The following is a 26,846-nucleotide window of genomic DNA, read 5'->3' as shown; positions in this document are numbered from 1 at the left end:
CTGCTCAGAGCTTTAAAAAAAATGCTATCCAGGGGCCGGCCCGGTGGCGCAAGCGGTTAAGTGCGCGCGCTCCGCTGCGGCGGCCCGGGGTTCGCTGGTTCGGATCCCGGGCGCGCACCGACGCACTGCTTGGTAAGTCATGCTGTGGCGGCGTCCCATATAAAGTGGAGGAAGATGGGCACCGATGTTAGCCCAGGGCCGTCTTCCTCAGCAAAAAAAAGAGGAGGATTGGCGGATGTTAGCTCAGGGCTGATCTCCTCACAAAAAAAAAAAAAAAAAAAAAAAATGCTATCTGGCAACACTGGACTGGTGGTCCCAGGGCCACTCTTGGATGGAGCTGTGTCCTTGGGCTGGGCATGTGCTCTCCAGGTCAGCCCCGCCACCACCCTTCCCTGCTGTATCCCACCAGGCTTGCTTCACTTGGTCGCAAGGCCTGGCCTCTGCAGGCATTCGACTTTGTAACCCTTGCATTAAGTTAGGTAGGATGAGCCAACCGTTATCTGTCCCACGGGACTACTGAGTTGAATTATCCTTCGGGATGTGCCATCTCTATTCCAATCTGGCCTTCAGTCTGCTGGTTGGAAAACTAAGCTCCTCGGCCTTAAATTTTCTTTGTGGACTTCATGTGATAGGCTGTTGGCATTGATATGTTTGTGGAACAAATTTGCACCATAGGGAATGAGTAAAATACATTTTAGAAAGGGACAGTCATCTAGCTTGGCAGGAGTGTGGGGCAGTGGAGACAGAAGAATTGAGGGTAGAGTTTGACGGTACTAAACTGTGGATGGATACCAGGCTGTGGTATTTGAACTTGATTCTTTAGGCCAGTGCTGTCCAATAAGACTTTCCGTGATGATTGTCTAATATGGATTTTTCTAGCCACGTGTGACGATGAAGCACTTGAAACGTAATTAGTCTGAGGACCTGAATTTTAAATTTTATTTAATTAACTTAAATTGGCATAGCCCCATGTGGCTAGTGGCTACCATATTGGAAAGTGCAGCTCTAGGCAACAGGCAGCCAGTGAATGTGTTGGAGCAGGGAAATAATATCAAAGCTAAGTTTTCAGAGGATGAATTTTCCAGGAGTATGTGGGCTGCACGGGATGGAGGGAAGTAGGTAGGAATAATATTGACAATACTTAGCATCTATTTGGCACTTACTGTGTCCATACACTGTGCTAAGATTAACTCATTTAATCCTTGTAACAGCTCTGTGAGGAAAGTACTGTAATTATTTCTATTTTACAGCCTGGTAAACTGAGACACAGCAAACTCACTGGACTTATTCAGGGTCACAGAGCTAACAGTGGTGCCCGGTATAGAATCCAAGCAGCTTGACTGCAGAGCTTGTACCGTGGACCCCTCCATCCCGGAAGGAAGTAAATGAACCTTCACTGAGAGCTTACTTTGTGCCCTGCTGCTCCGAATTCGTACATGACATTTCATTTAGATTTCACAACAATCATGTGACGGTGGTGGTCTTATCTCCTTTGTGGTTACGGAATCTAAGGTTCATAGAGATGAGATATCAAGGCCGACTCATCAGTTTCTGGGGAGACCAGTTAACGCTTCATTGCAAAATTCCACGTCTGAGTTGCTGAGGACACTTAGGGTGGAATCAGTGGGGAATGTACAGGAGGATATGGCAGAAAAGATGTTGCGAAGGAAGAATCAGTAGGATTTAGCAACTGACTCGATGGCGGGCGTGAGGAAAGCAGGGGAGGATTTCTTCTGGAACAGTGAGATGAATGACAAACACAAATGCAACTACACCGTGTAAGTTGAGAGTGTGGGCTCTGAGGAAGACAAACCTGGTTTCAGATACAGGCATTGCCACTGCCTAGCTGGACGCCCCCGGGCAAATCACTTCTCTCTGAGCATCAGCATCCCTGTCGATATAATGAGGGTCAGCCACCTTCCTCACAGGGCCTTGATGAGGCTCAGGTGAAGTCATGGATGTGAATACCTTTCATGGTCTCAAGTCACATGGCCATGGGAGTCACTCTTCTGGATGCCGGTGAGGCCAGGTGTTGGGTGGAAATAATAACCAGGCCTTTCTGCCTTTGATCGTGGACGTGGTTCAGGAAAGCATTTGAGAGAGCCCCACCTCATCTTGGACACTAGGTGGGATGTCATGCCTGTGCAGCAGCTTTGACCTGGAAGGAAAAAGGGATCCTCCCCAGACATTGCAAAGCAAAATTTGTTTGCTGGTGGCTCCAACTGAGATGCGCCTTTCCACCAAGCACTTTGTGTGTGTTGTCTCATTTGAGCCTTGCCACAGCCTTCTAAGAGCAGGTACTATTATCATTCCCATTTTGGAGAGGGAAACTGAGGCTCAGAGAGGCGTAGCAATTGGGTTAATGTCCTTCAGCTTCTAGGTGGTAAAATGACGGTTTAAACCAGGGTCCACCTGATCCCAGAGGCCTGGCCTGTGACTTTTGCAGATGATGGACTTCTCCCTTGAGAACTGGCTGTTTTGGGGCCTCCTGAGAGAGAGGAGAGCTGAGGAGAGTGCTGAGGGCCCCTCTCTTTTTTCTCCCACCACAGATACCTGCAACTAGCACTGGAATTTCTATCTCAGTTGATGTGGATTTAGGGACAAAAATTGCTCCCCAGACATGTCAGTTTTCCACTACAGACCCCAGTGAGAATTGGGTAGAAGAGGATCAACTCCAAAGAGAAAAAATAAAATCTTGATGACTTGGTTTAGTCCTCTTTGGAATGCAATGAGTAAATTATAGTAGTTAGTTGGGAATTCAGGGGTAGGGTGCAATGTGAAGCAGAGTTGGGGTCCCAGTGCTTTCTTGGGGCAGATACTCCAGAGAGGCCCCTGGTGCTTTTGACTATAGTTTGCCTAGTTGACTATAGTTGACTATAGTTGCTTCTGGGATCAACCAGGTGTTTCTGATCCTTGGCTGGTAAATTAGGTTCCTATTGCTGCTGTAACAAATCACTACACACTTTGTGGCTTAAAATGACACAAATTTATTATCTTATAATTCTGGAGGTCAAAAGTCTGAAAATGGATCTTATGTGGCTAAAATCAAGGTGTCAGCAAGGCTGCATTCCTTCTAGAGGCTCTAGGGGACAATCTGTTCCTTGCCTTTTCTAGCTTCTACAGGCCACCCACATTCCTTGGCTTATGTTCCTTGCCAGCAATGACATAACTCCAACCTCTGTTTCTATAGTCACATCTCCTTCTCTGACGCTGACCCTCCTGCCTCCCTCTGAATAGGACTGTCATGATTACACTGGACCCACAAGGATAATCCAGTGTAATTTCCCATCTCAAGATCTTTAATTATTTTTTTTTTGCTGGCAAAGATTTTCCCTGAGCTAACATCTGTTGCCAGTCTTCCTCTCTCTTTTTTTTTCCCTCCCCAAAGCCCCAGTACATAGTTGTATATTCTAGTTGTAAGTCCTAGTTCTTCTACGTGAGCTGCCACCACAGCATGGCTACTGACAGACAAGTGGTGTGGTTCCGTGCCCAGGAACCGAACCTGGGCAGCTGAAGCGGAGCATGCCGAACTTTAACCATTAGCTCATTAGGGCTGGCTCTCAAGATCTTTAATTTAATCACACCTGCAAAGTCCGTTTTGCCATGTAAGGTAACATATTCACAAGTTCCAGGGATTAGGATGTGGGCATCTTTGGTGAGGGTTCGGAGGAAGGCATTATTCTCCCTAAAAAGCTGCTCTGTGACCTATATGATCTGACACGTAATGAGAGAGAGGTGGAGGTGGATAGAGCTTGGGACCTTTATCTCGTCCTCTGCTGGAGCTGAGTAGCAATTTCCCCTTTTAAACAGGTCATGCATGCATTCTCCCATCTGATCCTCAGACATTTCCATTGCTTACCTGGCCCCGAGGCATTTGGGTGAGACCTCATTGTGTAGTCTTAACAAAGCGTGGCTACAGGCTGTGGGCTGCTGGCTTTCAACCTCTGCGGAGAGAGGAGTTCTTGAATAAACCATGAAGCATCTGGGAATTCTTGGCTCTTCCCAGGTACCTGTTTGAAAGTAGGACCTGGTACATGTTTCAGCAGCCCAGGAAATGTTGCCTCTTATTTAAGAAAAGCTGGTTTTATCCTGAATTTGCCAAACAGGAATGAGGGGGTGTTTATTTGTATCACAAAAGGATTTAGTTTGTTTCTTTAAATAGCCAGCCTACTACTTTTCTGTAAAGTGTTTTAGTTAATAGGAAATTTGATTTGCACAACTTTGCGGAAACACGTTGTGTAAAGGGAGTACCTAAACCAGAAGCTCAGAACTTTCCAAAGTCTGTTCCCAGCTTCTCTGCAGAGTGTGCTGGAGTATGGTCAAGTCACTTGGCATATTGATAACACCTTGATGGGAGTGGGTGATTTATTTTTGTGGCTAATGGGAAGGCTGCCTAAAGAGGCCTTGTTAACGGCCGATGTACTGCTGCCCCTCTCCATGGTGGAATGTGGAAGGCCAGCCAGGAGCTACGTCTACCATGAAGTTGGTTGGGCTTTTTTCTTTTCTATGGCTGATGATATTCATTATTTTGTGCATTCATTCACCAAACATTTATCTGCTAAATATAGTTATGTACCAGGGATTGTAGTAGATACTAGGAAACTAGAGGTGAGCCCCCTGCCCTCAAAAAGAGTAAGGATGAAAAAGATTGTAACTACCATTTTGGATATTTTGAAGAAAGGTTCTAGACTAAAGCAACCATTTGTAAATGGGGGTGGAGGGTGAGGAAAATAACTTTCCTAAATAGTTCTGTGACAAAGGAGAAATTAAAACTATAATAATAGACCATTTAGAAACTTAAAACAGTGATGGCATTAAATATAAAATGTAGGAGGCAGCCAAAGCTGTACGTGAAAGTTTTTAGCTTTAAAATCTTGAGATTTTTAATGAAGAAGAATAGGAATAAATTCACTGAGCAGTCAATTCAAGAAGCTTTAAAAAGAACAATAAATAATAGCAGACATCTGTTCAATACTCATGATATGCTGGGCGCAGTTTACACGGATTAACTCATTTAATTCTGAAAACAGCACCATGATATGGGTACTATTATTATCACTGTCACTTTGCAGAGAGGAAATTGAGACACAGGGGATAAGATAATGTGCCCAAGATAATGTTCTGGTTTTCAGATGATGATGCTGGATCCAGACCTGGACATCTGACTCCAGAATTCATACTCCTAGTCGATAAATAACACAACTACAAATGCAAATAAGTAATACAAATAAAGTAAGTAGGACAGATAAAAGTAGCAATTAACAAAGAAGGAAAAAAACCAGTAGACTTAATAAATATATTCATGATTTGCTTCTTTAAAATGATAGAATAATAAAATAGGCAACGAGGAAGACAAACCTCTGGACAAAAATGAAAAGAGAGACTACCTAACAACACACTGCGAAGAAGGAATGAGAAAGGGCAAATCGTCATCCCAGATGAGATGTTACAGTTGAAAGACAGTGAGGAGAACACTGTGGACAATTCCCAGGGAAAATATAAATTCCAAAAGTGAGTTTGAGAAGAGAGTGCGGGAGAGGCGAAGCTAGTGAAACCTCAGAGCGGGACGGGCTGTCTGCCATCTTCCCTTTCAGTCCACGTTGTTTTGAAAGTTCTAGACGCGGAAATATGATAAGGGGAAAAAAGAGACATGTCTATCAGAGAGGAGAAAAGAAAAATAATATGGGGGGGGATAATATGATTCTCTACCTGGAAAACTCAAAGGGAGCAACTGAAAACCCACAGAAACTTTTACGGTTAAAAAAAAGCTTACAAAATAAATGTGCCGAAAGTTTATTGCTTTCCTATTTGTAAACAGTAACCATTTGGAAAACAAAATGGAAAAAATATCAAAATCACAATAGCTTAAAAAAAAGCATCCCTCACATAATACTAGATGGGAAATGTGTAGGACCTATGGAAAAAATTAAAGCTTTTACTGGGAGGGATAAAGATTTTAACAAGGGGACACTCTGTTTCTGATAGAAAGACTCATTGTTGTAAGATGTCAATTATCTTGAGTTTAAGTTCTAAATTTAAGGCAATTTTGGTCGAAGTCCCAATAAGTTTTTTTTTGGGGGGGGGATTGAATAAATGCAATTCCAAAAAAATTCCACTGATATTTTTAAAAGCTTGGTAAGCTGATTCTCAAGTTCACTTGGAAGAATAAACACGGAGTGATTGCCAAGAAAATGTTGAAAATAAGGATAATGAGGGAGGACTTACCCTGCCAAGATATAACATATTATAAAGCTACTATAATTAAAACCCATGTTGCTGTACTACGAGGCAGATCAGTGGAACAGAACAGAAGGCCCAAGGCAGACCCCAGTGTGCATAATTGTTTAGCATATAATAAAGCTGGCATTTGAAATCAGTGGGGAAGGGATGAATTATTCAATAAAAGATGCTGGGACAATTGATTACCTATTTGGAAAAAAGAGGCAAATTAGATTCCCATTTCATATCAGATACCAAGAAATTATAGAGAATGTTTCTATTCTTATTTGTATTCTTAATTGTTAATATACATGTTTAAACTTATAATGTCTTATATGGAGTTTCTCAATATCTATAATCTCTTGAGGAATAAGCCAAGACCCTTAGCACATTTCAGTTTTACAGCCCCGTTTCTTCTGACTTAGGTTCCCCTCTTCATCTTTCTGCTCTTTCTGTCACCACTGTTTCTTATGCCTCTTCTATTCATTTTTTGGTTGTTGTTTTGCGGGGCGTACATTCTCTAGTACTTCTTTTGTGGGAAGTAAATTTTCTAAGTCCTTGTATTCTGGAAATGTCTTTATTTTGTACCTTCACTTGAATGCTAGTTTGGCTGTGTATGAGGTTTTAGGTTCAAATGAATTTTCCTAAACCTTTGAAGATATTGCTCCATCATATTCTAGAATTCAAAGTTGCAGATGCGAAATCTGATGCTAAAATTATTTTTCTTCCTTTATTGGTGATCTTTCTTCTCCTGCCTTCCTGCTGCTGCTGGACGCCTGAGAATGATCTCAGAGCCTTGGTGTCCTTACCATCAGTCTTTTTTCATTCATACCTATTGACACTTGATAGTTTCTTTCAATTTAATGATTCAAATTCTTCTTAATCTTTAAAGAATTTTCTTCTTCTATTTTCTTTGATTATACCTTCTCTACCATTCTGTCTGTTCTCTCCTGAACATCCTTTTCGAGGGATATTAGAAGTTTTGTATCTATCCTACATGTTTCATATCATTTCTTTTTTTTTTCTTGCACTTCTTGTAAAGTTCTGGGAAAAACCCCTCAATTTAGACTTCCAGTTGGCTAAGTTCCTCTTTAGCTGTGTCCATTCTGTTATCAGCCCAACTATTGAGCTTCCAGTTTTGACAGTCATGTTTTTCATTCCCTGATCTCTGTTTTTCTTGAACTCTTTGTTTTGTTTTGAAATGGAAGTAGGCTTATTTTTCTTGATTATATAACTAATGTGTATGCATTGTCAAAATTTCAAACAATGTAGAAAATGTGAGGTTGAAAGTAGAAATAATCTGCAGTCCTGCTGCCCAGAGATAATCATCACTGGCATTTTTTGACCATTGCTTGTATTTTTCTCTCAGCATCCACAGACATACAGGCACAGAGGACGACACACACACACACACACACACACACACACACACAATGTTTGACACAAACGTCTTTGTACAAAGTATATATTACTTATAAAATACAATAAATATTAAAACAGAAAAGAGAGTAAGCAAAGGAGAAAGAAATTTTGGAACTCTTTGGAACTTTTCTTGATTCCCAGACATGAGAGTTTAAAAAAAAATTTTATATTATGGAAAATATCAGACATATATAAAAGTAGACATTAATATAATGAGTCCTCGTGTGTCCCTCACCTGGGTTCAATAATGATCAGTCATGACTAATTTTTTTCCCATTATAACCTTTCCCCTTCTATCCCCTTCCTTTCATACTGAATTATTTTGAATTGAATCATTTTATCCATAAAGATTATAGGATGTATCCTCAGGGGTAAGGATTCTTTAACAAAAAATAACCACAATACCATTATCACATCAAAAAATTATAATTCCCAAATATCAATAACAATAATTCCGTCATATCATCAAAAAGTGAGTATATCCATTTTCCTGATTATCTCATAATTTTTTAAACTATTAGTTTATTTAAATTAGGATCCAGACAAGTTCTACATACTGCATTTAGTTAAGTTTCTGAAATCTCTTTGAATATGTAATTTTCTCTCCTGCCCTGCTTTTCTCCTCTTCCAGTTTTTTTTTTTGAGCAGTTTTAGGGATACAGAAAAGTTGATTGCAAAGCGCAAAGAGTTCCCATAGATTCCCTTAACCCCATTTCCACCCCTGTCCTTTTCCCCCTATTTTTTTTTAAGAATATCTGTAGGCACTTTATTCTTTAACATATTGTTAACATTTCACCCCATTTGCCTTAACTTTTTTTTCTTGGTGAGGAAGAGTGGCCCTGAGCTAACATCTGTGCCTATCTTCCTCTGTTTTGTACGTGGGATGCCGCCACAGCATGGCTTGATGAGTGGTGTAGGTATTCACCCAGGATCCGAACCCGCGAATCCCGGGCCACTAAGTGGTGCATGCTGAACTTAACCCCTGCGCCACTAGGCTGGCCCCATCCCTCCTATAATTAACATCTTGCAAGTGAAATAAGTCAGACAAAGACAAATACCATATGATCTCACTTATATGTAGAATCTAAAAACAAAACAACACAAAACAAACCCGAACTCATAGATACAGAGAACAGATTGGTGGTAGCCAGAGGCAGGGGTTAGGAAGTGGGCAAAATGGGTGACGGGGGTCAAAATAAACTAAATAAGTTCTGGGGATGTAATGTACAGCATGGACTATAGTTAATAGTACTGTATTTTGTATTTGAAAGTTGCTAGGAGAGTAAATCTTAAAAGATCTTATCACAAGAAAAAAAAATTTGTAGCTATGTGTATTGGTGGATGTTAACTAGACATTGTGGTGATCATTTTCTAATATATACAAATATATCATTATGTTGTACACCTGAAACTAATATAATATTATAAGTCAATTATATCTCAATTTAAAAAATGAAATAGTACCTGCCTTATAGTGTTGTTATAAATGGTAAGTGAATTAATATATGTAAATCTCTTAAAAATCTTGTATTACTGTGGTACATTTGTTGTTGTACACTGATGAACTGATACTGATACATTATTATTCACTAAAAGCTATAGTTTTTATTAGGTTCACCCTTTGTGTTATACATTCTATAGACCTATCCACTATTACGATATCATACAGAATAGTTTGCCCTAAAAGTCTCTCCTGTCCTCTCACAGTTTATTTATTGAAGAAACTGTTTGGTCATCTTGTAGTTTTCCACATACTGGTGTATTTAAGAAAAATTTTTTTTTTCTGATTGCCTCCCTGTGGTGTCATTTAATATGCGCCTCTGTCGCTTGTATTTTCTGTAAATTGGTAGTTGGATCAAGATGCTCTTGAACTGATTGAGATTCGATTATTCTGGCAAGAACACTTCATAGGTGGGGGCTACGTCATAGTGCTCTCATCAGTAGGCAGGTGGTGTCTTTTTGTGATATTAGCAGCCATTGATGCTTGTTGCCCTGATCCATTATATCACTAGGGGTAGCCTTGAGGTTTCCTGTTCTATTATCATTTACGGAGAATGTCCTTTAGAAAGATGCTGCGCTGGTCCCTACAGCGTGGCACCCATCCCCCAGGAACCCACAGTCTAGAGCTGTGTAAGTTGATTGGAACAACAAAACTATAAAAGAAGATTTGAACAACAACAAAAAAATCAGTTTTGCTTTGTGTATATTCTCTGACTGCCCCTCCCCCCAAGTGATACAATCCCCAAATAGTGGAGCCATACGTATCATAGATGCATTTAACTCACACAAATTCAGATACATATATATATATATCTGGTTGCAAACTACTAAAGTAACAACGTAAACAGTGCAGCCTATTTCTTCCACTCTCCCACATAATTGACATTGCTCCTGGGTGAGATGGAGGCGTGGGTCTGCCGTTCCTGCTCACTGTGTTTCTGCAGGCCCTTCGTATTATGCACATCTCTCTTAAGTGTGATTCTAGTGTTTAAATAGACATGTTTCTTATGCATTATGGACCTAAACACAAGCCAACTACTTCATATGGTGCCCGATCTAAGAAACAACGTTCTGTTCCAAAACCAGACAACTTAAGCGATCTTCAGGGTGGTGTAATTTTGAACATATGTGATCTTTTGAACCCTAGATAACTTTAGAAGCTTAACTAATGTGCATGAGGCAGCATCAGCGTACCCCAGAGTCTGACTTCAATAAAGGACAAGGTGCGGACGCTGAAGGCGTTGTTTGTTTTGGTATAAAGCCTTTACTTGTCGTGAAGTCCACGTTTAATGATCTCTTCCTCCCTCTCCCTCTCTTCCTCCTCTCCACTTTCCTTCTTCCCTTCCTCCTACCCTTATTTCTCTTTTGCAGTCTGCTGTTTTGTTGTGCACAAGCGGTGCCATGAATTTGTCACTTTCTCCTGCCCAGGCGCTGACAAGGGCCCAGCCTCCGATGTAAGTAATGGGCACTGGTCACCTCTCTCTGTCCACAGTCCGTGCATCGTTTGGGGTAAATGTGAGTGAATACGCTGAAACAAAAAAGTTGGGATGTTCTCATTCCAAAGCATGTGGTGGTCCCTACAGCCTCTGAGAGGTTTTTCATTTAATGGAAAAAACAAAGCAAAACGTTTTGAGAGTTGGGGTGTGACTGTACAGAAAACACCTAGTTCCTCTACTCTGAGTTTGCTAAATGTCTTCATCTTTACAGCTGGGGCATGGAGTGTGGTGGGCAGGGGCTGAATTGTTACTACTCCTGTAAAAAGGTAGTTAGGATGGTACCTTACAATGCACTTTACTCTTCGTTAGGGAATTCTTGATACCAGGGCCCAAGAATTAGGAGGAAATGAGTTTATCCTGCAACTATGCATCCCAGAGTATGACGACTGCTGGTAGGACAAGGGATGCTTGTAGGTAAAACAGGCAAATAATTTTTGTTTCAATCATTATGAATTTATTTTAATATGGATTGAAAAAATGTATCTAGTAGTGGTTTTGCATTTACAGTAGGGATATAAAATTTCCTACCTAAGTAAAAGTAATTAGGTTGAACAAAAGATAGATTGATTTAAGGAGACTGTTAGGTGAATGACAGTATGGGTGCTATAAGGATATGGGGAAAGTCTTGGTACAAGTTTGTCTAAAGTTTGGGGTACATTGTTGATTGCCTACACAACAGCCATTCATGGCTCTCACTCTCTTCTTTCTGGCAGAGGTCTCCTTTTATGTTAGAAGCTGAAAATGCCTGATATTTGCTTTTCCAGGCTGCCTTGTAGCTGGTGAATGAGCATGTGACCCAATTCTGCTCAATGGGACCTGAGGGGAAGTCTGGGGAGGGCTTCTAGGAAAGACTTTCCTTTCTGATAAGAGAAGACATCCCTTCCTTTGTCCTGTTGGGCATTTTTGTGTGAGGATATAATGCTTGGAGTTGTGGCAGCCTTTTTGGGTCAATGAGGGAGACACGGCTGACATCCTGAGCATGACAGAGTGGAAAAGCTGAAGAAACCTGGGTCATTGATGACACTGATGAGCTGCTGAGCCCACTCTGAGTTCTTTTGTCCCCAGACTAAGTATGTGAGATAAGGAGCTCCTCTTCATCAAATCTCATTGTTTGGGGTATTCTTTTACATGCAGGTGAGACTGTCCTGATAGAACTTCCCACCATGCACACCCTTCCACTGCCCAGTAAAGAACTGTGTTCAGCATACCCCATGTGCAACCATCTCCCCTAGTTCTCTGACTTTGTTCCTGCTTTGGTTCACCTTCCTGGAATGTTCCCCATTGGCTTTGTCTCTGTTACTGGTCCTATTCTTACCCACTTAGACTTGACGGCTGACCTCAGCTTGCCAGAAGTGAGTGGTGACTGCCTTCTGCCATTGCATTTGTTCCACTCTTGCTGGCCTGCTACAAGTAGTCATCTGCCATTTTGCTGCAAATCAGGGGCGTATCTGTTGCCACAGCAACATGAACACTCTGGAGCTTATGCTGTAGTTACTTTGCTTGGAAACTGTGGTACTTGGGTTTAGGAACTTCAGGCAACATGGAACAACCAAAGCCCTTGCAGGCCTGTGTTCCAAGATGAAGAAGGACCTTTCATCATGTCCTCTCAGATCACACTCCCTGGCCCTTTTAGTGGAATTCCTTCTCTCATCCCCAGGAAAGCAGGCGAGAAGTTTGGGGGGACAGCCTGGCTCCATTATGCAGCTCTGAAGGTTCACGCAGACCGAGGCTTGATATCAGGGAGCAGCCGAAAGGATGGGGTTTCCCATATCCTGTCTATATTTGTTAACTTTGTCTGTTGCCTAAGACAGAAACTCAGCTTATGAGTTTATGTGAAACTGGCTTATGTGAAAAGGGGAATTTTTGGTCCCTGAAACTGAAAAGCTCAAGAGTAGACCTGGCTTCAGGCGCAGTGAATCAAGGTGCTGAAATAAGGTTTCAGGAATCTCTCTCTCCACTTCTGGGCTCAGCCTTCCTTTGTCTTGGTATCAGTTTCAGGAAGGCATTTCTCCTATGGGAGTATGATGGCTGTGGCACCTTTTGTCTTATGTCTTGTCAGCACTGCAACTCCAGTGACAAGAGCTAAAGTCTCGTTGGACCACGGGTCACATGTAGCCAGAAAGATGGTTATGCTCGTTGGCATAACCGAGTTATGTGCCTCATCCCGATGAGGAAGGCCCACATGCCCACCCCATGATTTGAGAGTCAGGGAGAGGTGGTCCCTCCCTCAGAGGAAAACTAGAGAAGCAGCACTGTGTACGGGTTAAGATCATAGACTATGAAGCCAGCATTCCTAAGTTTATGTATGTGTGACCTTGGGCAAGGTGCTTAAATCTCTTTGTGCCTTAGATTCCTCAGCTGAAAAATGGATAAAATAATAGTCCCTGTCTTATAGCATTGTTATGAGATCCAGTGTATAAATATCTGTAAAAGCACTCAGGACGGTGTCTCATTCATAGGAAGAGCTGTGTAGATGATGATGGCAATGATAATGAATAAGAGTGAATGCATGCAGGCAGCAAGGACAGATGTCTACCCAGTAAGTCTGAAGAATGAACAGGTCCTCTGCCTGCCACCTGGCAGTGCTTCCTAGGAGTGTGTAGGCTCCATACGTGGTAGGAGACCCCTCTCTGTATGAATGGAGCAGTGCAGCCATTCAACACCTTGGGCATGGGGAAAGCAGGAAGGCACTGCCTTCCAGCCAACATGCATAGGATTTGGCAGCCTACTTGGAATGATTCTATCTCTGGACACAGTTCCAAAAAGGTCAGTTGGCACCGAGGATGATGAATTGGTCCAGACTCCTGAACTGGCTTGACTCAGTTCACTGACCTTTTCCTATCCATGGTTGGAGGCATGATTAAAGATCTGACCACACCTGCTCACCAACCTGGCAAGGCTCTCTTTTGGCTGCCCCTGAGGCTCATGTGGGTGTGGAGGAGTGCCCTTCTCCTGTGTGACCTTGGAGGAGCTGTTGTGCGGCAGGCTCATGGAGCAGAAAAGCACAGGCTCTGTCCGTGAAGGAGGACTGTGCTGGGCTCTGTCCTCTATCCTCCACTATTCCAAGTCCAGTCTGAGCCAGGGAATATTCTGGATATTAGTAGAACTTTGTGTAGTTGGCATTCTTCTGCAGATAGGTCCACATCATGACATATTAGGCTGCCTTAGGGAACTTTATGAACTGGGCACTGTCCCAGTGAACCCAACTATTGACCCAGCCATTCAATACCAATGGAAATAGACAACATATATGGGCACCCACCGTTGGAGGACCTCAAAACATGGCAGAGTTCCTGGGTGGAACTTCCAGTCATTTACAGGCATCCTCCTGGTTCTTGGTCTCACCTGGTTGGAAAGCCTCAATTCTGCTGTCTCTTAGACCTCTTAGAGAGACCAAGTCTCTGGTACTGCCATAAGCATTACATTTGGACATTATAGGTTACCTAGTACTCAGAATACTGACCACATACACAGCCTCCTGAGAGATCTTCCCACAAGAAGGAGAGGAGTTATGTCTGAGGACTGGGACTAGAGTGGGTCAGGTGAAGTGTGCCCAGGGCACAGAATTTAAGTTCTCGCCCATGTCTGTGTATATCTGCTGGCTGGATGATCTAGGATGACCCCATTCACATGACTGGCAGTGAGCAGATTGTTGGCCTGGGTGCGTTGGTTCTCCTCCACGTGGCCTCTCATCTTCCAGCTGGCCAGCTCTGGCTTGTTCACATGGGGGTTTCAGGGTTCCAAGAAGAGCAAGAGAGCGTGCCCCAATGCATAAGTGCCTTTTCAACCTGGGCATCATGTTTGATAATGTCCCACTGGACAATGTAGTCTCACAGCCAAGCCCACATTCAAGTGTTTGAGAAATAGACTCTACTCTTCATGGTAGGGGAGGAATCTCTGGTCGACTTACTGCAGATCCTGTTGACCCAAGGGGCCACTGCAGAACCGAATCCTTGGAGACCATCACACAGACTTCATAAAAGATCCACAGGTCTTGGTGTGGTTCAGAGAGTCATAGATGGCCTCATTAAGAGAGTGCGCCTCATGTATTCCCTGCTCCAGGTCCCCGGCTGACCTGGCCGTCTCCAGCTACAAAAGGGAAGTAGGCAATTTATCAGTCATGCCCAAAGACAATGATGGTTAAGATTATGGACTCCGAAGTCAGACCTACCTGAATTCAGGGCCTGACTCTGTCAGTTACTCATTAGGGGACGTTAGGCGTGTCATTTTCCCTCTCTGTGGCTCGGTTTTCTTATCCGTAAACTGGGATATTAGTACTAACTACATAGGTTTGTTGTAATAATTTTTAAAAAATCCTTAAAATGAAAAAGGGTTAACAACAACAAAATAAATAAAAGGATTAACAGCAAAAGGATTAAAAAGCCATTGCATGAAAGTGCTTAGCACAGGGGCTGGCCCTGTGGCTTAGCGGTTGGGTGTGCGTGCTCCGCTGCTGGTGGCCCGGGTTCGGATCCCGGGCGCGCACCGATGCACCGCTTCTCCGGCCATGCTGAGGCCGCGTCCCACATACAGCAACTGGAAGGATGTGCAGCTGTGACATACAACTATCTACTGGGGCTTTGGGGGAAAAAATTAATAAATAAAATTAAAAAAAAAAAAAAAGAAAGTGCTTAGCATAGGCCTGTCACATAGTAAGCTGTTGATACATGTAGCTAAGGGCATTTTGATTGCTCCACCTATCCCCCTAATCATGAATGTACAGAGAATTCTCTACATTCCTCCACCCAGAGCATGCCCTTATGAGGTAATTACTGTTTCTGTTTCCATTACTTTACACAAAACCTCAAATTCTGTGGTGCAATGCTGAGAAAAGAACCTGGACTTTGGAGCCAGAAAACCTTGGTGTCAAATTCCAGCACTGCCATTTATTTCTCCAGTGGTCTTGGGAAAATATTTTAAGTTCTGTCACCCTTAGTTTATATCTTTAAAATGGGGAAAATCATACCTAAATCATAGCTTCTTGGTGAGTATTCAGTGAGAGGCTGCTTGAGCCACATCCAGAATAGTGTCTGTCACAAAGAAGACACTCAATAAATGGTTTCTAAATTATTATTAGTCCCTGGAGGAGTCTCTCCTGGTCAAGAAGGGATGCAGGTTACCCTCTGACTTGCCAAGGAATAAGAGCTAATAATAATGGCTAACTTGATGGAGTAGGGGCTCTGTGCCAGACAGTACAAAAGTACAAAAGGACTTTTTAGCTGGTTTGTCTAAAGACACTTTCTTCAACATTTGATGGTTTTAGAAATAATTTCTTATCATTTATAGTCAAGATACTGAATAAAACCCAGTTATGCCCTGGGCTCTCCTGATTCCATCACTAAATCAGGTCAGTTAAAGATCATGGGCACTAATGTTGAGTGTATCCTTTTTTCTCTCCTGTAAGTTTTTGACACAGGGTTTCTTTAGCTTCATTCATTCTCTTATTTATATGTTTTTGTTTTATTGAGGTCATAATGGTTTATAACATTGTGAAATTTCAGTTGTACATTATTATTTGTCTGTCACCATATATATGTGCCCCTTTACCCCTTATGCCCACCCCCCAACCCTCTTCCCCCCTGGTAACTGCTAATCTCTTCTCTTTGTCCGTGTGTTTGTTTGTCTTCCACATATGAGTGAAGTCATATGGTGTTTGTCCTTCTCTGTCTGGCTTATCTCACTTATCATAGTACCCTCAAGGTCCATCCATGTTGTTGCAAATGGGATGATTTTGTCTTTTTTTATGGCTGAGTAGTATTCCATTGTGTATCTATATATACACACCACATCTTTTTTATCCATTCTTCAGTCAGTGGGCACTTTGGTTGCTTCCACATTTTGGCTATTGTGAATAATGCCGCAGTGAACATAGGGGTGCAAAGAGCTCTTTGAATTGTTGATTTCAAGTTCTTTGGATAAATACCCAGTAGTGGGATAACTGGGTTGTATGGTATTTCTCTTTTTAAGTTTTTGAGAAATGTATGTACTGTTTTCCGTAGTGGCTGCATCAGTTTGCATTTCCACCAGCAGTGTATGAGGCTTTCCTTTTCTCCACATCCTCTCCAACATTTGTTATTTTTTGTCTTGGTGGTTATAGCCATTCTTTTGTGTTTATTAATCAAGTCTTACTTTATGAGTAAATATATTAAAAATGATAAATCGTGTTGAATGTTGAAGATTTAATAAAAGGGAAATAAAAAATTTATATATTAAAAAAGATTTATATAATTGCTAATGTGTTTAGAAATCTGGTTGAAATGGATGATTTTCTAGGAAATTTTCAATTGCCGATTTTGTCTCAAGAAGAATTGAAAACCAGAATAGGCGAATAACCAAGAGAGAAATGAGAACATTGTCCAAGAAACTTTTCTTCTCTCAAAGCTCCAGAATAATAGACTGCAGGGGGACATTATTTTAAATGTTAGAGGAATGAAGGATTTCTGTTCATTTTAAACTGTATCAGATTACAGAGAAAAAGTAAAGCTTCACATTTTTTTTTTATTGAAAGTGAGAGAAATCCAACTCAAATTAGCAACAGTGAAAGATGTTGGCTTATGGCAAAATCATTGGGAATGGAATAAGAGCTTCAGGGACAAGGGCCTCAGACACTAGAACTGAGGCTCTGATACTTGCAAGATGCTTTCTCATTATCAGCTGTATCAGTTAGCTTTTCTGTGTAACGAACCATCCCAAAATTTAGTAGCTTAAAACAACGGTCATTTATTATTTCTCATGAGTCTGTGGGCTACTCGGGTGATTCTTCTGATCTGGGTCCATTCAGCTCATCTCTCATTGGCTCTCTCTTATATCTTGGACAGCTAGTGACTTGGCTGAGTGCTAGTGATGGCCTCACTAACATGACATAACAGGTTGGCAGCCTGTTGACTAGGGTGCTTCGTTTTTCTCTGTGGGTCTCTTTTCCTCCAGTAGGCTGGCTTAGGCTCATCCACACACTGGTCTCAGGGTTCCAGGCACAGCAAGAGAGGGAAATCTCCAAAGCACAGGTGTTTTTCAAGCTTTTATTTATGTTACACTAGTTATGGCCAAGACCAGATTCAGGGGTGGGGAAATAGACTTCATCTCTGGATGAGAGGAGCTGCAAAGTCACACTGCAAAGACGCATACAGGAATGGGAGGAATCTGTGGCCATTTTGCCTTTTACCTTTTATTTGTCCTTCTGGATCCACTCTGCTTTCTCCCTGAGAGACTGACCTGTAAGGACCTTATCAACTGGGGTTCCCTTACCCTCTGACTTCAGGTTGGGCTCAAGGGGAGGGACCAATAGGAGATTGGAGGGTGAGGGGAGAGTGAGCCCAGGGTATTTATCATGGAGTCATCTTGGCTCCACCCTTTGACTGAAGGTCGCTGTTCCTGTAAAGGCAGTTTTCTCTACACAATTCTCTCCTTTCGGATTCCAGGAGCTAGTCTCTTCCCTTATCCCTTTGCTCTCACTAGCCCCTAGTTACTGCACTATCCCTTGTGGTCTCCCAACACCATGCCCTCACCTTTATAAATAGTCCTTTTGTGAAACCTTCCTTAAACTCTCTTAATTTGAGTATGCCATCTGTTTCCTGCTGGGATCCGACTCATTTGTCCTTGCCTCATTTGCTCCCAGTGTAGACAGGACACGTCTATGAATACGTCTATCAACGTGGTTATAGTCGACCTCAAGGAAAGATGGAAACTCTAGTGGAAGAAGAGGGCTTCTTTCTTCCTGCATTCATAATCAGTCTCAGGGGAGGGTTCCGATCCTTAGTTGTTAGGAGAATGAACTCTTACAGTTTATCAGGCCTGGATCGTGTGGCATCCCTATTGGCTCAGAGAGCAGTGTTTGTTATAAGAAGAGAGGATGGGAAAGTTCGATGAGCTGACAAAATCAATAGCTACCACATTTATTATTATAAGCTAGCTGGACTGCAATAAACAGCATAACCTAATAAAGCTGGCATAAAAAAGTAAACTATAGTAAACTATGAATCTAGATGAACAAATCCTAAATAAAATATTTGGTACTATTTAATTCTTGGCATAGACATATTGGTTCAGATAGACCTTTTTTTTTTTGGTGAGGAAGATCAGCCCTGAGCTAACATCCATTGCCAATCCTCCTCTTTTTGCTGAGGAAGACTGGCCCTGGGCTAGCATCCGTGCCTATCTCCCTCTACTTTATATGGGATGCCACCACAGCATGGCTTGACAAGCGATGCATCGGTGTGCGCCCGCCCTCGGGCCACCAAAGTGGAGCATGCTGTTATGAGAGGTTCGGGGATTCGATCGGAGATGTAAAAGACACTTTCCACTCCAAACAAATGGACTGAAGGTATATTTTATTATATAGAGGATAGTAAAGGCGATAGTCTGCAGACAGATCCAAATAGGTCAAATATTAAGAGGGAAAAAACATCAGCCCGACTGGAAAGGGAAAACACCCACATCGGCTGAAGAGAAATGACACAAATCAACTGGAAAGAGAAACACCAGGTTGACTGAAAAGGGAACACATCAGATCAATTACTTCATATCAAATCAATTACTTCACATCAAATCAAAAACTCACAATATCCACGCCCTACTGCCGGGAGAGTCCTGTCAATCGACGCGGCTGGGCAAGGATCACACGTCCTGGGCAAGGTGTCCCTTCCACAGGTGGAACTCTCACCGGGTCTCAGTTTCCAGCAGTTTTTATACCATCAGTAATTTTCAGAGTAAGCAATTACAGAGTTTGCAGAGCAAGCATTTAGTGTTTCCATGCACAAAATGGTTATCAGTGGCGTATGTGCACTGAGCCCCCTGGCTAACGTCCCAGCCCAGTAGTTGTGTACGTGCATTGTTCTCTTTGGTTATCGTCCCAGCCTGGCACAGATGGCCAGTCCATCCCGTGCTACGACGCTCCAAGAGCCTTGAAATGTTACAACTTGCAACTCCCTCCGTGAGAGAAGGGCCAGTTCCCACCACGCAGAAAGCAGCTTTTATATTTCTTTTTGTGCTGGTGGCTGTAGGTCAATGGAGTGGCCAAACATGGCTGTACTCATGTCAAGACAGTGCTCACTTAACCACTTGCGCCACTGGGCCGGCCCCCAGATAGACCTTTTTTATGTGAAAGAAACAATCTAGAGATAAAAGTAACAAAGAAAAATTTGATCAATATAGCAAATATAGGAACGAAGATAAAAATAAGCCAGCAAGGGACTATGAAATCTAGAAAGTATAAATTAAGATGGTAGAAGTGATAGCAGAGTTATCAGTTACTCAACTGATATAAATGGATTGAAATTCTCTACTAAAAGACAAAGACTATCAGATTGGATCAACAATGTATAATTCTAGGCAATGTGTAGGAGAAATTTAAAACACGTTAAAAATAAAAGGGGCAAAGATATACCACAAAACACACATAGATATAAAACATGGCCTTAGTAATAATTTCAAAAGAGATAGGCCTCAAAGCAAAAAACATAAACAGGAGGAAAAGGAGGAAAAATGCACTCTGATATATTACTGGTGAGTGTGTAAGTTAATATAATCTTTCTCAAAATTACCAATATGTATCAAAAGCTTTAGTGACCTTTTTGACGTAAGAATTACTAAACCCGATCCTTTTTGACCTAAGAATTGCAATTCTAGGAATTTTTGCTAAGCAATTATTTAAGGGTATGTGCATATATTTAGCTAAAATGGTATACATTGCATCAGAATTTATACCATAATTTGGAAAACAATCTAAATGGCTGCCAATTAGGGTTTATGTAAGTAAAATATATCCATATGGTGGGATGCTGTGCAGTGATTAAAATGTCACGATGTCTGGGGTGATGGAAATGTTCTGTATCTTGATTGGGATGATGACTCTACAGGTGTACACATTTTTAAAAATTCATGAAGCTGTATGCTTAAAATCTGTACACTGTATGTAAATTATACTTCAGTAAAAAGTCCTAGTGATTAAATGTTTTTGACATGGGAATATAGTCATTATATATTGCTAAATGAGAAAAGCAGACAACAAAACATTACGTATGGTATTGTATATCAAAAAATATAAAAAATATATATGCATGTAAAAACAAAAGATCACATTTCCTAAACACATTTTAGTGGCCGCTTGTCAGTTCTGCTCACTGTCTTATTCCAAACTGTTGCCTGCGAACTCTGAAGATCACTTTGGGATATTCTGTAGCTGGTTTTTCCAGTCTTGTTTGTTTTTGGTGCCACTTCACCTCCAGCGTGGACTCAGGCTTCCCTCTTAATTCAGTGAAAATTAAACCTGAGTGAAGGCTTGGGTATAACTGTCAGCAATTACAGTTGCTTCCGGATGTGGTTACTCTCAAGATCTTCCATCAGCTGGGAGCCAGCTCAGTCCCTCAAATGAGACTCTTGAGGTGCCCCTGATGAGATTCTGGCCCCTGATAAGCCTGGGCCAAGTCACTTTGGGCCCCAGAGAAGGAGGGAAGTCATAGCTCTGCCAGTCTGAGGTCCCGCCCATTTCCTGCCTCAGCACTAGTGGCAGTAAGACGACTCTGTCTTCGGAGCAAAGGCCCACCTCTTCCTCCGTGGCATTGTCTGGTCTCCCTGGCTCAGATAAAAGAAATGCAACGGTCAACTGCACTCTTCTCAAAATCTGGGTTGTTCACTCTTACATAACACCAAGTGGGGGACTTGTGGGGGGACACCCCACCAGCTTTGATGATGCTCCAAGCCTTTCTAGCTCCTTCCAGGAGGTGAAGCAACAATTAGAGTTGAACGTCGCTCTTGGCATCACAGTGAGATCTCACCATCACCTGGACCAGAAGACTCATCTACATCTCTCAAGGATCTATAATGTTGGGGCAGTTCAGTCTAGACAGCACAGTTTCTCTCTCATTTATCTATTACGTATCTGAATCTGAAAGTGCATCATCTTGCTGAAGGTACATCCTATTTACATTACTTAACACTGCGGTCTATAATGTCTGCATTCACAAGAAAAGTGCTCAGTAACCAGGGTGTGTGTTACCAAACACCAAAAGGGTGGCTGGAGACATGCTGAGGATTGGCCTGTCCAGCTCAGAGGCTATGCTGTCATCAGATGTCCTAGGAGCTGTTTGTTGCATGGATTTTTTTTTTTTTGTATAGCTTCAAAAGACAGAATCAGGACTGAGGACCTCCCTTAGACAGCAGCTAAGGAAGAACAGCCGAAATTGACTCTCTGCTTGCTGTCTAAGGATATTAACTCCCCATCCCGGTAGAGCAAAGATCAATTGCCAAGGATTCAAGTAGAGGGGACGTCTGTGGTAGATGCGGGTTTCTACCCCATTGGTGGTTCTTCTAGTTAGCGTTGTTTGGTTGCATGCAACAGAAACCACCTCTGGTTAACTTAAGTTAGAAAGGAATTTATTGGAAAGAGTGTGATGTATTTCAGAGGACTGGAAGAAAACCTGAACTAGACCAGCTCTATCTTATTTTGCTTCCTGCGTTGCTTTTGTCTTAAACTCAAATTTCAGAAGAAGAAAGATGATTTGGTCAATGCAAGTTACCTAACCAGCCCTTGGTTGGGCCTTTAAAGTGTTCTCTTTGAGACTAAACACAGTGGGAGTGGGATGGCTTGTCCAAGGAGAATTGAGACACTGCTACCAAAAAAAGGAAGCAGAGATGTTTGGCTGATCAAAACAACACATGTCCACTACAGTTTCTCAATGCTACTCTGCAGAATACAGACAGGTTGAATGCCTAAGGATTATTTGGGTAATAGAACAGACCTCACCTGAAGAGATACAGACGAGGGCCTGGGAATCTGTATTTTAAAGTCCTTCGGCTAATTTGGATGGCTAGCCAAGTTTGGAAACCAATGTAAGGCAATATCGTATAGTTGCTCTGAAACCAGAATGGTTGGGTCTGAATTCCGGGTTTGGCACTAAAACTAGCTGAATGATCTCGGGCTAGTTGCCTACCCTCTCTACCTCAGTTTCCTTATCTGTAAAAAGAGGATGAAACAGCACCTTCCTCGTAGGGTTCAGGTGAGGATTAAAGGAGTTAATCTATGTTAAGGGCTTCTTGTCATGCCTGGCACGTAGTTCTTGCTAATTAATATTATTACCAGCAATGGTCCTTTCAAGTCTTAGAGTGTGAGTTTCAAAAGTCCAGCCTTATTTTTGGCATGGCACGCATCCGTCTTGCTTGCCACCACATGGAAATACAAAGGCACCTCCCACGGGCCGGTTGGGGGAAAATGATGGTAATGCGATAAAATGCGATTGTTTTGACTGTGAAGCGAATCCCACCGATTCTTCTGCTCCCATTTGCTGTGTGCCACTGATGGCTTCCGCAATGCAGAACCTGCTTGTAAAGGTCAGAACGAATTGCTTCTCCACAGCCCTTTGTCCCTCACTGTCATGAAGACGTATAGCCTCGCGCTGTGGAGGAAGAAGCAAATCCATGATGCGCAACGTCTAGAGGATGGAGGCCTGCTGTTTCTCCTGTGCACAGAGAGGAGAGCTGCTGGGACTGGAATGAGGCGGAGATGTCCTGTCTCATGAATTATTTTGGCTTCTCCTGGTTGGGGGGCGGGACCAGCCTCAGAGCCTGATAAAGGCAATTTCCCAAAAGACTTGAGCCTGTGGAGCCTGCAGACTTGGGCGAAGTGGGGAAATCGAAAGGCAGATGACCCTGGAGGGATGTGAGAGGCACAGGTCCTGGAGTCAAAAGACCTCATTCTGGTCTTCCTTCTGTCTCTGCCTTTCTGTGTTCTCGAGGGCTCCCCCCAACTCCAGTGGTCTGGGATGCTAGGATTTCCAAGTATTTTTTTTAAATTATAATATCCAAGGGGCCAGCCCAGTGGCGTAGTGGTTAAGTTCTCGTGCTCCACTTCGGCGGCCTGGGGTTTGCAGGTTCGGATCCGGGGAGTGGACCTACGCACTGCTTATCAAGCCATGCTGTGGCAGGTGTCCTACATGTAAAAAATGGAGGAAGATGGACACAGATGTTAGCTCAGGGCTGATCTTCCTCAGCAAAAAGAGGAAGATTGGCAATGGATGTTGGCTCACGGCCAATCTTCCTCACTGCCCTGCCCCAAAAACAATAATAATATCCAAGAGCCAGCATTCATTTATATAATTGTGTTTTAACCACTTTACATACAATAACTCTTTATTCTTCATCACACTCTATGAGGTAGGTACCCGTGTTATCAACCCCATTTTGCAGATAAGGAAACTGAGGCACTCAGGGACTAAGTGACTTGCCCAGGGTCACATGACCAGTGAGTGGTGGAGCCAGGATTCACGCCTGGGCAGTCTGGCTCCAGATCTGTTGTTCCTACCCAGCACCCCAGCCCGCCTCGTTCCCTGAACGCTGTTCCCTGGACAAATCCAACTGAAGCAGACGAGCCTTTCTATCGAGAACTGCCTTTCCAGATCTGCACCGCAGAAGTCTCTGGAGCCTCATTGGGTCCAGATGCACGTGGACGTCTGTCCCAAGCTGGACCAATCAGATTCCCTCTTCAGGAATTTAGAATTTGGATTCAAAGGGGCTGGTTTTAGTCCGGGCTGGTCACATGGTTTTTGAAAACGGTCTATGTATTGTACATGAGAATTGTCGATCTTGATGAATTCTCACGCAGCAAACATGTCTCCGTAAACAGAACCCCAGAAATCCTCCTGTGCTCCCTTCTGATCCCTGCACCTGCACTCCCTTCCCTTAATGTCACCACTACCCAGGCCAGCAGGCATTTGCTTGCCTTCTTTTTTTCTATTGAACTATTTATTTTCATTTTATTTTGGACAGAACACTTAACATGAGATCTAGCCTCTTAACACATTTTTAAGTGAACAATTCATTATTGTTGACTTAGAGGCACCATGTTGTACAGCAGATCTCTAGAGCCTACTCATCTTGCTTAAGTGAAACTTTATGCCCGTGGGTTAGTAACTCCCCATTTCCCGCTCTCTCCAGCCCCTGGGGAACCATCATTCCCCTCTTTGATTCTATGGGTCTGACTAGTTTAGATGCTTATTTCACTTAGCATAATGTCCTCCAAGTTCATCCATGTTGGCCCATATTGTGGAATTTCCTTCTGTTTCAGGGCTAAGATTTCATTGTATGTATATACCACCTCTTCTTTATCCATTCATTTGTCAATAGATATATTTAGGTTGTTTCCACATCTTGGCTATTGTGAGTAATGCTGCAATGACCACAGGAGTGCCAATATCGCTTCAAGATCCTGATTTTAATTATTTTGGGTAAATACTCAGAAGTGGGGTTGCTGGATCATATGGTAGTTCTATTTTTTATTTTTTGAGGAACTTTCAAATGAGCTAAGGATTTGGATAGATATTTCTCCACAGAAGACAGACAAATGGCCAATAGGTATATGAAAAAATGCTCGACATCACTAATCATCAGGAAATGCAAATCGAAACCACAATGAGCTCTCACTTCACACCTGTCAGGATGACTGTTATAAAAACAAACACAAAAGACAACAAGTGTTGGCAAGAATGTGGAGAAATTGGAACCCTTGCACACTCTTGGTGGGAATGCAAAATGGTGCAGCCACTATGGAAAAGAGTTTGCCTGCTTTTGAACTCTCTACAAATGGAATTATACAATAGACCCTCTTGTGTCTGATTGCTTTTCTTAATGTTTTGTTTGTGGCCATGTGACTTTGAAAGGGTGCATAGCATTCCAGTCATCAGAATGTCCAACTTTAAAGCCAGCCGGGGCCAGGCGGGTGAGTAAATGAGCCAAGTGTGTGATAACAGGGAGTGTCCCTCTGGTGCGTGTGCACCCGGTCCAAAAGGAGCAGCCACTCCTCAGCTCCATTGGAAAAAAGTTCCCGTTATTTTTTTTTTGGTGAGGAAGATTGGCCCTGAACTAACATCTGTGCCCATCTTCCTCTATTTTTGTATGTGGAACACTGCCACAGCATGGCTTGATGAGCAGTGTGTAGGTCCGCACCTGGGATCCAAACTCGAGAACCCTGGGCTGCCAAAGCAAAGCCTGTGAACTTAACCACTGTGCCACCAGGTCGGCCCCAAAATTTCTGTTCTTTAAAGGACCAAGGTCCAGATTTTCCAATTTTTCAAGAGGAGTCTGAATCTCCTAAATTTAGATGTTGATAAATAAATCTAGAATTACAACCATGGTGTATATATATACATTTTTGTGTGTGTGTGTGTGAGGAAGATTAGCCCTGAGCTAACATCCATTCCAATCCTCCTCTTTTTGCTGAGGAAGACTGGCCCTGGGCTAACATCTGTGCCCATCTTCCTCCACTTTATATGGGACGCTGCCACAGCATGGCCTGACAAGTGGTGCGTCGGTATGCACCTAGGATCCGAACCCGTGCCGCCAAGAGCAGAGTGTGCACCCTTAACTGCTTCGCCACAGGGCCGGCCCCAACCGTGGTATATTTTAAACACAATTTTGGACTGGATTCGTTCTGTGGACCACCAGTGTATAACCTCTGCATTTGTAGATGGGAACTGTCAGTGGAAGGTCTCCCCCCCATGTAGGGAGAAAAGGGAAAATGTAGATTTAGTCACATCAGCCTTCTCTGGGGAGTCGTGTGGGAGCAACAGTCTAAGACAAAGAACTTGACCAGTATGCAGAGGCGCCTTTTCCCTGGCCCTGTGGTTGAGCTTGAAGGTGGCTGGGGCAACCCATTTCTCTAACCCTGGAGCGCTGCCCTGGTTAGGAATCAGCTGCTGGAGCGCCCCCTGCTGGACATAGGCCTCCATGTCCAGTGGGATCTGCAGGTGGGTCTGGCAACCACTTGCTTCTCCTGAAGGCTTTGAGAGGAGGTTATTCACATCTGCGTATTTATCAAGAGACTGTTGTTTCTGGGTGCAGCACAGGCACCTTTGAGGACTCGCCTTGGCTTCCTGTGTTTGGTCAGTTACCCACCCCCCTCAGACCTTGTCACTCTCATTCTTTTAAATGGGGAGAGCCAGGCCAGGCTGCCCTTCCCTCAACCCCAGTCTCACCTTTTCTATATATTGAAAACCATTGGAAGAGTTTCTGGCATTTACTTGGCACCTTTCCCTGATTTCTGGGCTGAAATAGAGTCTATTTTTAAACAATTCCTTTTGGTACTTTCCGTGGCAGTTTGGCGGTGAGGGCAGAGAGAAATGTTCAGGCTCAGGCTTGTGGTCTTGTGTGTTGATTAAGAGTATGGACTCTGGGGGCCAGCTTGGTGGTGTAGTGGTTAAGTTCGTGCACTCTGTTTCGGCG

At 42.9% G+C, this 26,846-nt stretch overlaps 1 protein-coding gene across 3 annotated transcripts in view; it reads left to right on the top strand.

The window, feature by feature from the left end:
* Positions 1-26,846, top strand: part of PRKCB (protein kinase C beta) — a 309,251-nt gene that overhangs the window by 119,454 nt on the left and 162,951 nt on the right. For all 3 annotated transcript variants that reach the window (XM_058569841.1, XM_058569842.1, XM_058569840.1), the window contains exon 3: positions 10,513-10,595. In XM_058569841.1, coding sequence (XP_058425824.1) covers positions 10,513-10,595 — 83 coding nt within the window. The remainder of the gene's footprint in view (positions 1-10,512; positions 10,596-26,846) is intronic.

Source organism: Diceros bicornis, chromosome 26 (genome assembly GCF_020826845.1).
Source record: "Diceros bicornis minor isolate mBicDic1 chromosome 26, mDicBic1.mat.cur, whole genome shotgun sequence".
Taxonomy (NCBI): Eukaryota; Metazoa; Chordata; class Mammalia; order Perissodactyla; family Rhinocerotidae; genus Diceros; species Diceros bicornis.
The sequence above is the reverse complement of the archived record's forward strand: the minus strand, read 5'-3'. Positions and strand labels throughout refer to the sequence as shown.